Source organism: Pelobates fuscus, chromosome 6 (assembly GCF_036172605.1).
Source record: "Pelobates fuscus isolate aPelFus1 chromosome 6, aPelFus1.pri, whole genome shotgun sequence".
Classification (NCBI taxonomy): Eukaryota; Metazoa; Chordata; class Amphibia; order Anura; family Pelobatidae; genus Pelobates; species Pelobates fuscus.
The window spans coordinates 294,632,000-294,646,334 of NC_086322.1; the positions used below are offsets into that span (position 1 = coordinate 294,632,000).

General features: G+C 43.4%; 1 protein-coding gene across 1 annotated transcript in view; it reads left to right on the plus strand.

Moving 5' to 3' along the window:
• The first annotated feature begins 14,090 nt into the window (after positions 1 to 14,090).
• Positions 14,091 to 14,335, plus strand: part of TM9SF4 (transmembrane 9 superfamily member 4) — a 34,843-nt gene continuing 34,598 nt past the window's right edge. The window contains exon 1 of the mRNA XM_063459524.1: positions 14,091 to 14,161. Within this exon, the coding sequence (XP_063315594.1) occupies positions 14,144 to 14,161 (18 nt within the window). The 5' untranslated portion in view covers positions 14,091 to 14,143. The remainder of the gene's footprint in view (positions 14,162 to 14,335) is intronic.

Genomic DNA, 14,335 nt, shown 5'->3' on the forward strand with positions numbered 1-14,335 from the left:
GGGTTCTCTATGGATCGGATTTGTTGTTCCAGCACATCCCACAGTTGCTCAAACAGACTGAAATTTGGGACATTTGGAGACCAAGGCAACACCCTGAACTCTTTGTCATGTTCCTCAAACTATTCTTGAACAGTTTTTTCAGTGCGGCAGGGGATATTATCTTGCCGAAAGAGAACACTGCCATTATGGAGTACCATTGACATGAAGAGGTGTACGTGGTCTGCAACAATCTATAGGTAGGTGGTACGTGTCAAAGTAACATCCGCATGAATGCCAGGACCCAAGGTTTTCCAAATGAACATCTTTGAGCATAACACTGCCTCCGCCGGCCTACCTTCTTCCCATAGGGCATCCTGCTGCCTTGTCCAGTTCTGATGCTCATGTCCCCATTGACGGTGCTTTCAGTGGTGGACAGGGGTTATCATGGGTACTCTGACCATTCTGCTGCAACACAGTCCTATACACAACAAACCGCAATGCACTGTGTGTTCTGAAACCGTTCTATCATGACCAGCGTTGTTTATCAGCAATTTGAGCTACAGCATCTCTTCTGTGTAATCGGACTAGACGGACTAACCTTTACTACACGTGCATCAATGAGCCTTGGGCCTCAAATGAGACTGGGTTGCCCTTCCTTACAATTCTTTTCATAGATAATAACCACTACATACTGGGAACACCCCACAAAACTTGCCTTCCTATAAAGGGATAGGACCCAAGAAGGGGTGTGTCCGTTTGGTGTTAAACTGACACTATAGTCACCAAAACAACTACAGCTTATTGTATTTGTTCTGGTGAGTAGAATCATTCATTTCAGGCCTTTTGAAGTAACCTCTACAGCCCCTGGATAACTCCACTGGCCACTCCTCAGATGGCTACTAGAGGTGCTTCCTGGGGCAGTGCTGCACAGTAAGCAGCACTGGCATTCAGTGTCTTCACCCTCTCCATGGAGAAACTTAACTTTCAATTCATCCCTATGGGAAATGCTGATTGGCCAGGGCTGTTTTTGACTTGTGCTGGCTCTGCCCCTGATCTGCCTCTTTAACAGTCTATGTAAAGGTACCGTGATTGGCTCACATAATCACTTCTGATGATGTCAGGCAAGCAGGCAGGTCAGAGGCAGAACCAGCAGCTGTGGACATGAATACAAGTAAGATTTTACTATATTTAGGGAGGCAAGGAGGGTAGGGGCAGGCGGAAGAGGGATCTAGATGTTGGTTTAAACACTATAGGGTCAGGAATACATGTTTGTGTTCCTGATCCTATATTGTTTCTTTAATTCTCACCTGGGAGTGTTACAGCCTCACTGAGCAGCAATACTCAGTGCAGAACATGAAGAGAGTTCTGATCTCAGCACAGAGCGAGCAGATCTAATGATGCTCTTGCACTCCGTTTGCTAGACTTCCAACCTCGGACAGCAGAACAGGAGCGAGAGATCCCAACAGTCCTGCCAGATCCAGGACTGTTGGGATGTATGGATTAGGATATTTTTTGAATCATAACCTTTTGCAAAGATATTATGGTGTTTAGACAGACCTTCAAAAAACTTTCATTCTAGGCAGATCAGATGTTTTTTGTTTGTTTTTTTGGTTGGGGTGGCGGGGAATTTTTGGAAATATTATTAACTTCAAATATTTAAGTGTTCTTGCATAGCTAGACCACTTAATGTTATCTCACATATATATTATTATTCTTATTATAGCCAAATTTGCCACCCTAACTCCTCCTACAGTTTTTACACGACATAGACAAAAATACACCAAAACGTGTGGATTGTTCCCGATTGGTGTGCTATTACTTTGTGGAACGTTTCGCCGAATGGTTCACGAAATATCGTCGTTCTCGAGGCAAAATTGGTCCCATAGGAATGAATGGCAAAATTTTCAAAGCTAGAGTGGGAGCTGGCAAAAGCTGAAAAATCAGGACATGATTTCTAAACTGCCACCACTCCCTCATTTTCAAGCCCACCTACACAAATCTTATATCAAAATGTTCAGCTATCCCTGCTGCCACTAGAATTGTCCACGGCTAAGCCATAGTCCTGATCGTTTTCACAATATGACCATTTGTTTGCAACTCACGCCGTCCATTGACATTCATTGAAACTCCACTCTAGCCAGCTCAAATTTGAGGGGGAAATTTCTAAACTGCGACTGTGCCTTCATTGTTAATATCTCAGAGACATACTATGCAAAATGTAGGTCTGAGTCTTGTGATTCTCACAATATAAAGATCTTCGCTGTAGGATGTATAGTTTTTAAAATACGACTGTTTGAAGATGGCAACCGCAAAAATACTCTGACCTGTGCCAGGCTGCAGCAGCAAGTGATGTCATAGACAAAGCCTTTTGTACACCTGCTAATGTTTTTATTAATGTATGTTTTAATGTAACTGTGAAGCACTTTGGGCAACAACGTTGCAATTAAATGTGCTATATAAATAAACTAGAAAAGCTACAATTTCTGGGGAAATTGTGTAAAGTGTTCTTGCCTCCACCAGTAGTCTACAACTGGAGTGGGCGGAGTAAATGTTATTATTTATTTATTTATATAGCACACCCGTTAAAATTAACCCCAGATCGCCGCAATTGCGGCGATCGCGGGGTTAATGGTGCTCCGGTCTGCCTCTGTATTAGAGGCAGACCGGGAGCACCGGATCCGGCTGTCCCAGCTCATGTGCCCGCTCTGACAGCATGTCAGAGCGGGCACATGTGCTCAGTATACTCACCTCCGCCTCCCTGCACTTCCGGGTTCACTGTGAAGTGCAGGGAGACGGATCAGTGCTGATCCTGCCCCCTGGTGAAAAAAAAACAAAGTTAATATAAAATCCCACCCCCCTTTACCCATTTTAATAAAAAAATAACCCCTTCCCTGCCAATTGATCACTGACTACAGTGATCAATTGGCAGGGATTACATTTTACTATGATCTGATTTTTTTTTTTAACCCCTGAGGGTTAATTCTTTTTTTTTTTTAACCCTCAGGGGTTAAATTTATTTTATTAATTAATTTAAATATTTTAAAATTATAAATTTAGCTAGCTGGGGAGGGTGGAAGTTAGTGGGGAATTGGGGGATTTAGTGTTAGGCTAACTAGGGGTTAACGTTAAAAAAGTTTTAAAATAAGCTTTAAAAAGTTAAAAAATTAAGTTAAAAAAGTTTTAATAACGTTTAAGTAAAAAATAAAAAAAAAATAAACCCTTTACCCAGTCCAAATAAAAATTAACCCCTTCCCTGCCAGTCGATCACTGCCTACAGTGATCAAAATACAGATCACAGTATTATACTGTGATCTAATTTTTTTTTAACCCCTGACTTTTATTTATTTTTTAACCCTCAGGGGTTAAATTTATTTAATTAACTAATTTAAATATTGTATAATTAAATATTTTGCTACCTGGGGTGGGTGGGAGTTATGGGAAAATGGGGAATTTACTGTTAGTGCTGCTTACTGCTAGTTAGGGGTTAACGGTAAAAAAAAAAAGCTTAGAAAAATGTTAAATCTGTAAAAAAAAGTTTTATGAAAGTTTAGGAAACTTTAAAAAAATTAATAAGCAAAACAAAAGTTTAAAAAATAGTTTTAAAAAGTAAAAAAAGTTTTTAAAAGTTAAAAAATACATTTAATAACGCTCATTACCACTACACCTGGTACAAGCTAGCGGAAAAATGATTCCACGCTAAGGTTCAAAATATGCCTTTTGAAATACCCTGGGATGTCTTCTTTAAGAAATGGTATGGCTTTATGGGGTATTTGGATTATATAGCCTGGTAAAATACTCTAAAATGGGACATGGGCACAGCGTAAAAGTTTAACGTTTGAAAAAAAAAATGGAATGGCTGTGTCCCAAATGTGCCCCTCCGATGTCCACATATACCTGGCAAAGGTACATACGGGGGTATTTTTGTACTCAGCAGACATAGCTGAGCAACATATGAAGTATTATACAGTGGTAGTACACATATGGTTTGCAAAATATACTGTGCAAACTCACTTTGTGTGTCAAAAAGGCAGAAAAAAATGCTTATTACCACTACACTTGGTACACGCTAGCGGAAAAATGATCCCACGCTAAGGTTCAAAATATGCCTTTTGAAATACCCTGGGGTGTCTACTTTAAGAAATGGTAGGCCTTTGTGGGGTAGTTTGAATTTAAAACCTGCGAAGATGCTTGGAAATTGCACATAGGCCCAGCGTCAAAATTCAAAGTTCTGTAAAAACTGATATGGCTTGGCCTCCTATATGGCACTGTAGCTTCACGAAATAGTGCCAAAGACATTCTTTGGGGGTGTCTTTTTACTCAGAAGACTTAGCTGAGCATAATTTGGGGGTTTTGAACTTAGTGGCACATATGAAATATACAAAATGCCCAGCAAAAATGCAATCCGTGGGGCGGAGCTAGCAGCCATACTGAGAAGACGCACATGTCTCGAGCTCCTGGAGACTATTGCACAATTAAGGCAAAAACGGTGGAAAAAAACAACTTTACACGGCTACCAGGGCTGCTACCTGCTCCTGGATGGTCATGGGACGGCGAAACAAAAAAATGAAGCCGGACAGACCTCCATCTACCGCGGACATTGGAGAACTCCTGCGGAGGCCTCCAAACTACCAAGGGCCCGATATGGCGCCGCAGCTGGAAGGCCTATACCACTCATTTAGTGAGGCCACAGAGTCGGAAGACGACGACTACGGCACTGGGGCAATGAGCAGAGCGACTCTCCCACCCAAGAACCCTAGCCTGACTGAAGAAAAACTCAAAGACATGCTAGGTGAATTACGCCGCAATATAGCGACCGATATAGGAGTTTTCCGGGACGAGATAAGTGGAGTGGTAGCCCGCCTGCAAAACGCGGAGCTTAACACCGCCGCACAAGAATCCCGACTACATGCAGTGGAACAACAAATCTCTGCCCTGCAACAGACACAACGACAGCACCAAGATAATTTGGCAGCACTAGAGGACAGGAGGCGCTGGAAAAATCTAAAAATCCGAGGCCTACCTAATGTGGTGGAGACCGCAGAGCTGCCGCACCTAATTCGCAGATTGCTCAACACGCTCTTCACGGCCAAACAGGCCAAAGGGATGCCACTGGAAAGTTGCTTTCGCATCACAAGACCGCAAACTGGCACACCAGAAAGAGGGAATGATGTAATTGTAAGATTCCAACACGGGCGAGACCGCCAGGCGTTCATGTCAGCCGTACGCAATAAATCACCCTTCCATTTTGAGGGTCATGATTTAACCTTTTACCCAGATCTGTCGAAGGCCACTATGGACTGGAGACGGTCTCTGCGACCCCTGACTGCAGAACTCTTGGCACATAACATACCTTACCGCTGGAGCACACCCAAAGCTTTAATCATACCAAGAGACACTGGTCATCTGAAAATACATGAAGCTACCGACATACCTGAAATCCTGCAGCAGCTCGCACTAGGAGGGCGGACACTAGCTACAACGGAACCCAACAGGCCGAAGGCGAATACTACCTGGAATCCTGCCACGGCGCAACCCTTTGTACCAGCTGCCCAGAGGGGAGAAAAGGCGTCTACATCAGTGCCATGAACTCTCCGACATCATCCACATTATGGACTTAAGCCTCTCTCAGTTATGCTATACTTATACGTTTTTTTTCTCTTTCTTCTCACTCATTTTACTGTTTGAATGCTGCCCGCTACCTTAAGCATACCTGCTTACCCCCTCCATTAATATGTGCGTACTCCGCACCAGTTTCCACTTGTTCTCCCCCCCCCCCCCCCCCTCGGCCCCCTGTACAATCCCTAGAGAAATCATCCGATATTCCTGACACAGAGGTATATGCAAGGGGACATAAGCCACTCCATCAAGCTCCCAGTTCACTCAATTAGGCCCACCTAGCGTCCAGAGCGGCAATTGTTGCACCCTGCCCATAGGTACTCAGAGTATACTCACCCCGCATCGCATAGGCAGGTGCTGCACGTAAGATTACCCACTGTTTTCAGCTTTTATTGTTAGAGACACCGCTCATTATTAACGACACTGTTTACTGTTTATTATTTATTACAAATGTCTCTCTATCTACTTATTTGTGCAATCTAGGGTTTATAGTCTAAACAAACACTTAATTTTTAAAACAACCTAGCACTGTATTTTCAACATTCATCTTTCATATACCAGTGAACGTGTATACCTTCTTGCCTGCTTTCAGAGTCTTTCATTAACATTAACTCAACAAGTGTGCTTATTCATATTTACAAATGTTGAACATTAGACTTGTGGTTCGATCTGTTACATTATTATGATGTTACTCCTTTTATTAATCCGTTAACTGCATTTTTGCAATTGAACAAAACATTAGCCAGATCTTAGTTAATCTAGTACTTACTTTACAGTTAAGCGAAGTAGTTTTTATATATGTCATTGATGCTGTGAGGTATCTACTGATTGTTAGCAACTATAACATTTAAAATGTGCCTGATTAACACATGTCACAACCTGTACTGCAAACTAAAATTACCCATACCTTGACACCGCTGTTGTGGCGAACCAAGGCTGTTTGTCAATCTTTGTGCACAATAAAAATAAAGATTTAAACAAAAAATAAAAAATAAATGCAATCCGTATGTAAAAAAATACCCCAAATATTTTTTTACCACATACTTTGGCTTATATTGGTGGAAAAATGGGGGCATGCTAAGGCACAATATGCACCTTATGAGATACCCTGGAGTGTATACTTTTACAAATGGTAGGCCTTTGTGGTTTTTTTTTTAACAGTCAGACTGTTATAATACCCCAAATGAAAGCATAGGCTCATTAAATCCGTCTCTCAAAATTCTACTGTGAATACTGAAAAGGAGAGGTCTCCTGTATGGCACTGTAGCTTCACGAAATAGTGCCAAAGACATACAATGGGGGTGTCCTTTTACTCAGAAGACTTAGCTGAGCATAATTTGGGGGGTTTGAACTTAGTGGCACATATGAAATATACAAAATGCCCAGCAAAAATGCAATCCGTATGTAAAAAATGCACAAAATTATTTTTTACCACATACTTTGGCATGTAATGGTAAAAAAATGGGGGCATGTTAAGGCACAATATGCACCTTATGAGATACCTTGGAGTGTCTACTTTTACAAATGGTAGGCCTTTGTGGGGGTTTTTTGAACAGTCAAACTGTTATAATCAGGGCCGGACTGGGGATACAAAGCAGCCCTGGAAACAAAAATCTATGCCAGCCCCATAAGTCATTGCGCCATATATTGTCGCATGTAATATGTAAGGCTATGTCTTGCAACCCCAGATGATTGAGTAATTATGTATATATATATATATATATATATAGCTTTTTCTTATAGAATATATTGGTCCTTTCAGAGTAAAACATTTAATTATACAGTAAGCATACTCACATGCAGACACAGACAATCTCAATGACACACACAAGCTCATTGATACACAGCCTCATAGACAAACAATTTCACTAATATACATAAGCTCATTGACATAAAAACACAAGCTCACTCACTAGCAGGCACACACACGCAAGCAAGCAAGCTCACTAGCAGGCGCACACACACACACAGCTTAATGTAGTGGTTCTGGTGTCTATAGCCTGTCCCTGCAGGCTTTTGAATGTAAACACTGACTTTTCAGAGAAAAGGCAGTGTTTACATTGCTTCCTAGTGACACCTCTAGTGACAGACACTCAGACGGTCACTAGAGGCACTTCCTGTGTCAGTACGGATTGGCTGAGATCATCAAGCTTGATGATCTCAGTCATAGAGGCAGAGACCAGCATGACGGAAAAAAAAAAAAGGTGAGTAAAACACTATTTTAAAAACACACACAGACACTACGACTGACACACACACACACACACACCATGACAGACATACACACACCATGACAGACACATACACACCATGATACAGACACACCGTGACACAGAGACACACACACACACACACACAGCATGACACAGACACACACACAGCATGACACAGACACACACACACACAGCATGACACAGACAGACACACACACACAGCATGACACAGACACACACACACACAGCATGACACAGACAGACACACACACCATAACACAGACAGACACACAAACAGCATGACACAGCACTGACATACATACTTGTTGCTACCTGTGTGGGTTGGTGGGCAGACTGATAGGTGCCCCTCCCCTTCTGTGCCCTCTTTTGCCCCCTGTCCTCCTGTGTGCTTTTTAGCCCCTTTCCCTCCTGTGCCCTTGTGTAGCACCCTCCCTTCCTCTGCACTCTTTAGCCCCCCTTCCGACTTGTACCCTCTTTAGCCACTTTTATGCTCTTCTTTTGGCCCGTCTCCCCTTCCTGTGACCTCTTAGCTCCCTCCCCTCCTGTGCCCTTTGTACCCCCGTGTGCTCACCTTCCAGCCCAGCCAGCCTTCCTGAAGCTCTGAGGGCTGCCGCAGGGGAAGCTCTTCTTGCGGCCGCTGAGGGAGCAGGCTCTTCTGGGGGAGCAGGCTGTTCTGTCTCTGCTCCCCCTCCCTCGCGCGCAGCTTAATGAAACCGGGGCCGGAATATGACGTCATATTCCTGCCCCGGTCTCTTTCTAGCGCGCGAGGGAGGGGGAGCAGAGACAGAACAGCCTGCTCCCCCAGAAGAGCCTGCTCCCTCAGCGGCCGCAAGAGCTTCCCCTGCGGCCGCCATTCAAGTTGTCCCTGCAGCCGCAGGTCACCCCAGCCCCAGGTGCCGACGGCCCACCGGGAAATTTCCCGGTATCCCGGTGGGCCAGTCCGGCCCTGGTTATAATACCCCAAATGGAAGCATAGGCTCATTAAATCCGTCTCTCAAAATTCTACTGTGAATACTGAAAAGGACAGGTCTCCTGTATGGCACTGTAGCTTCACGAAATAGTGCCATATACATACAATGGGGGTGTCCTTTTACTCAGAAGACTTAGCTGAGCATAATTTGGGGGGTTTGAACTTAGTGGCACATATGAAATATACAAAATGCCCAGCAAAAATGCAATCCGTATGTAAAAAATGCACAAAATTATTTTTTACCACATACTTTGGCATACTTTTTTTTTTTTTTACCACATACTGTGAATACTGAAAAGGACAGGTCTCCTATATGGCACTGTAGCTTCACGAAATAGTGCCAAAGACATACAATGAGGGTACCGTTGTACTCAGCAGAAGTAACTGAACACATAATAAAACTTTGTACAGGAATAGCACACACCAACTTTACAAAATACACATGAGAAGTTCTTTGTTATAAGTTTGTGTGCGAAAACCCCCAAAAAACACAATTTTACTCCAATATTTAGCAGAGGTTGGCGGTAAAATGGCTACGTAGAAAGTGTCAAAACAACCTTAGGTAAATAGCCTGTGGTGTCTACTTTATATAAATATATACTTTTGTGTGGCAATTTTGTTTTCTTTTATGGCTATTAAGCTTACAAGACAAACATACCAAATTCTAAAATCGCTCCACATTAAAAGTTTATTTTACTCCTTGTGCTTTGTGACCTGTAACTACCAAAAAAAACTTAAAATCCCAGACACATTATATATTCTGTAAATCAGAACAACTAAATGAATTTATTTTTAATTACTTTCCTTAACCTGCACTAATTGTGCACACATTATTATTGCAAAAACTGTAAAAAAAAATCTAAATGTTTCTTTTTTTTTTGCATTTTTCTGTATTTTTTTAATAATAAATAAGCATTTATGTAAATATATGTTACATCAAATTAAAGCCCTTTCTGTCCTTTTAAAAACGGTATATAATATGCGTCGGTGCAATAAATTAGTAAAATGCAAATTGCAGTTGAACGCAAACAGCAAAAAATGCAAAAAATGCCGTTGTCATTAAGTGAAAGACAAGCTTCTGAAGCTCTGTCCTTAAGGGGTTAATGTAAGTGTGCAACAACGTTGCAATTAAATGTGCTAAATAAATAATAACAGTTACTCCACCCACTCCAGTTGTAGACTACTGGTGGAGGCAAGAACACTTTACACAATTTCCCCAGAAATTGTAGCTTTTCTAGTTAAGTGTTCTTGCATAGCAAGACCACTTAATGTTATCTCACATATATATTATTATTCTTATTATAGCCAAATTTACCACCCTAACTCCTCCCACAGTTTTTACACTACATAGACAAAAATATACCAAAACGTGCGGATTGTTCCCGATTGGGTTGCTATTACTTTGTGGAACGTTTCGCCGAATGGTTCACGAAATATCGTCGTTCTCGAGGCAAAATTGGTCCCATAGGAATGAATGGCAAAATGTTCAAAACTCGAGTGGGAGCTGGCAAAAGCTGAAAAATCAGGACATGATTTCTAAACTGCCACCACTCCCTCATTTTCAAGCCCACCTGCACAAATCTTATATCAAAACGTTCAGCTATCCCTGCTGCCACTAAAAATGTCCACAGCTAAGCCATAGTCCTGATAGTTTTCACCATTTGACCATTTGTTTGCAACTCACGCCGTCCATTGACATTCATTGAAACTCCACTCTACAAAGCTCACATTTGAAGGGCAATTTCTAAACTGCGACTGTGCCTTCATTGTTAATATTTCAGAGACATACTATGCATCAAAATGTAGGTCTGGGTCTTGTGATTCTCACAATATAAAGCCCTTCGCTGTAGGATTTATAGTTTTTAAAATACGACCGTTTGAAGATGGCAACCGCCAAAATACTCTGACCTGTGCCAGGCTGCAGCAGCAAGTGATTTCATAGACAGGGCCTTTTGCACCTGCTAATGTTTTTATTTTAATTCTTTATTTTTGTTGTGCATAGGTGAACAAATCCTCCTGCATCGTCACAATAACGTATGCAGGAACATGCAAAATTCACAATGAAACAGATTACATAAGAAATTAATCTTGAGAGTGATTACTTTGCTTCATTTTGCTGCGTCTGCACATTTTTTGTTAAGGTTAAAGTACAAAAGGTAACTGCAGACATTTTTTGAAATAGCTAGGGCACAAGTGATACGTTTGTTGTGCATATGAAAGAAAACCTACAGTTTGTCTTGCAGCGTCACAACATCAACTGGCCTGTGATTGTGATTCTCACAATATAAAGCCCTTCGCTGTAGGATTTATAGTTTTTAAAATACGACCGTTTGAAAATGGCAACCACCAAAATACTCTGACCTGTGCCAGGCTGGAGCAGCAAGTGATGTCATAGACAGGGCCTTTTGTCCACCTGCTAATGTTTTTATAAATGTATGTTTTAATGTAACTGTGAAGCACTTAGGGCAACAACTTTGCAATTAAATGAGCTATATAAATAAATACTAACAGTTACTCTGCCCACTCCAGTTGTAGAATATTGGTGGAGGCAAGAACACTTCACACAATTTCCCCAGAAATTGTAGCTTTTCTAGTTTTATATATTTCCTAAAATATTATAAACTATACACATAAGGAATGTATTTACTAAGAAGTAGTTTGTGGTGAATTGAAAAGCAAAACTACAAAATAAGGGGCAAAAATAGTTATGTTGGGGGGGGGGGAGGGGGGGCAGGGGCGGGGATGTTCTTACCTTCATATAACTGTTCTATCTCCATCTCTGTTCTTCAGGCCTCATCTCATACTCAACAGAACAGCAAGAACAGCAATTGTAATGTGCTGCATTCCTCCCCCCCCCAGGTTCCCCCTAAATATATAGCATGCTCCTCGAGGTGTTTGAGATTCTCAATCAATTACCTTTACGTTTTACCAATAGTTGCTTCTCTCTGTTAACTCTTTTAGCCATCACCTCCAAATTTCCCCTGCTACCTTTTGTCTCAAATCCCCACGGTATCCTTTAGATTGTAAGCTCACGGGCTATCTAGCTAAGCACTTTGTATAACTGAGCTTCAATGGCTAGTTATCAGCTTACGGACAGGGCCCTCTCTACCTCTTGTATTTGTCTGTGTATATTGTACGTACTCCACTAATTGTACAGCGCTGTGGAATTTGTTGGCGCTTTATAAATACCAGTAATAAATAAATAAAATAAATTGCTGAATTAGTGCTGTGGAGCTTTGTTAGAAATTCAGACACACCAACAATATGGAGCTTTTTCTTGGTCCAAAAATAGGGACTGTGCCTCCTAAATAGAGACACTTGGGAGGTATGGTATACTAGCTCAGTGACATCCCTCTTTAGCTATATATGTCTAATCAGAGTTTTTTTTAATTCTATTCAGTTAGGATATTATAATAATTATTATCATGATGATGTATATGGTTAATAAGCTTTATTTGCTCTGATCATGTTATGTATGGGGGAATGGTCAAAGGGGAACAATGCACCAGGAATGATCATGTTATGTATGAGGGACAGGACAGGTATGGGTGATCATGGACCAGGGGGAGTAATGATTGTGTTATGTATGGAAGGCAGATCAGGGGGGACCATGGACCAGGAGGGTGAATGATCAGGTTATACATGGGGCGCAGGTAAGGGGGGACCATGGACCAGGGGGGAGGAATGATCATGATATGTAGGGGGGAACAGGTCAGGGGGGATCATGGACCAGGGGGAGAAATAATCATGTTATGTAGAGGGGGAGGGGGCAGGTCAGGGGGGACATGGACCAGGGGGACAAATGATCATGTTATGTATAGAGGGACAGGTCAGGGGAGGCATGGATTAGCGGGAGAAATGATCACGTTATGTATGGGGGGCCATGGACCATGGGGAGGGATGATCATGTTTTCTATGGGGGGGACAGGTCTGGGTGATCATGGACCAGGGGGAGTAATGAACATGTTATGTACAGGGGGCCATGGACAAGGGGAAGGATACTCATGTTTTCGATGGGGGAGACGTGTCTGGGGGAACCATGGATCAGAGGGAGGAATGATTATGTTATGTATGGAGGTCAGGACAGGGGAGAACCATGGATCAGGGGTAGGAATTTTCATGTTATGTATGGGGGTCAGGACAGGGGAGAACCATGGATCAGGGGGAGGAATTTTCATGTTAAGTATGGGGGTCAGGATCAGGGGGACCATGGATCAGGGGGAGGAATGTTCATGTTATGTATGGGGGTCAGGTCAGGGGGACCATGGATCAGGGGAGGAATAATCATGTTATGTATGGGGGTCATTACAGGGGGACCATGGATCAGGGGTATGAATTTTCAGGTTATGTATGGGGGTCAGGACAGGGGAGAACCATGGATCAGGGGGAGGAATTTTCATGTTATGTATGGGGGTCAGGACAGGGGGACCATGGATCAGGGGGAGGAATGTTCATGTTATGTATGGGGGTCAGGACAGGGGGACCATGGATCAGGGGGAGGAATTTTCATGTTATGAATGGGGGACAGGACAGGGGAGAACCATGGATCAGGGGGAGGAATGTTCATGTTATGTATGGGTGTCAGGACAGGGGGACCATGGATCAGGGGAAGGAATTTTCATGTTATGTATGGGGGTCAGGACAGGGGAGAACCATGGATCAGGGGGAGGAATGTTCATGTTATGTATGGGGGTCAGGTCAGGGGGACCATGGATCAGGGGAGGAATAATCATGTTATGTATGGTGGTCATTACAGGGGGACCATGGATCAGGGGTATGAATTTTCAGGTTATGTATGGGGGTCAGGACAGGGGAGAACCATGGATCAGGGGGAGGAATTTTCATGTTATGTATGGGGGTCAGGACAGGGGGACCATGGATCAGGGGGAGGAATAATCATGTTATGTATTGGGGGACAGGACATGGGGGTATAATAGACCAGGGGGAGGAATAATCATGTTATGTAGGGGGGAGGGGGAAGGGGGGATTTGACCAGGGAGGGGATGATCAGGTTATCTATGGGGGGATAGGTGGGGGGGGGGGGCATGGATCAGGGGGAGGATGATCAGGTTATCTATGGGGGGGATAGGTCAGGGGGGGGCATGGATCAGGGGGAGGATGATCAGGTTATATAGAGAGGGGGGAGACATGTCAGGGGGGGCATGGACCAGTGGGAGAAATTATGTTATGTATGGGGGAGAGGTCATGGGGGACCATGGATCAGGGGGGAGGAAGCATTTAATGGCTGTCAGTGCTCAGCCTCCTCCCGTCTCCATGGTGATAAGCCCAGGTAGCCAAGGACGGGTCATTTCCGCTGTCGTCAGCAGGGACACGTGGATCCAAGATGGCGGCGGCTGTTGCGGTAAGTGTCTCTGCTGGCCCGTGGCCGGCCCGGTGGGTACGGAGGGGGTGCGGGGCTAGACAGGGGGGTTGTGGGAGAGCTCGGGGCTGGCGGGCCGCAGGCCGGGGATTCATAACGGAACCGGAAATCAGCATTCGGGGGGCTGCCATCCCGGAAGTACCGGGTCCCCCCCTC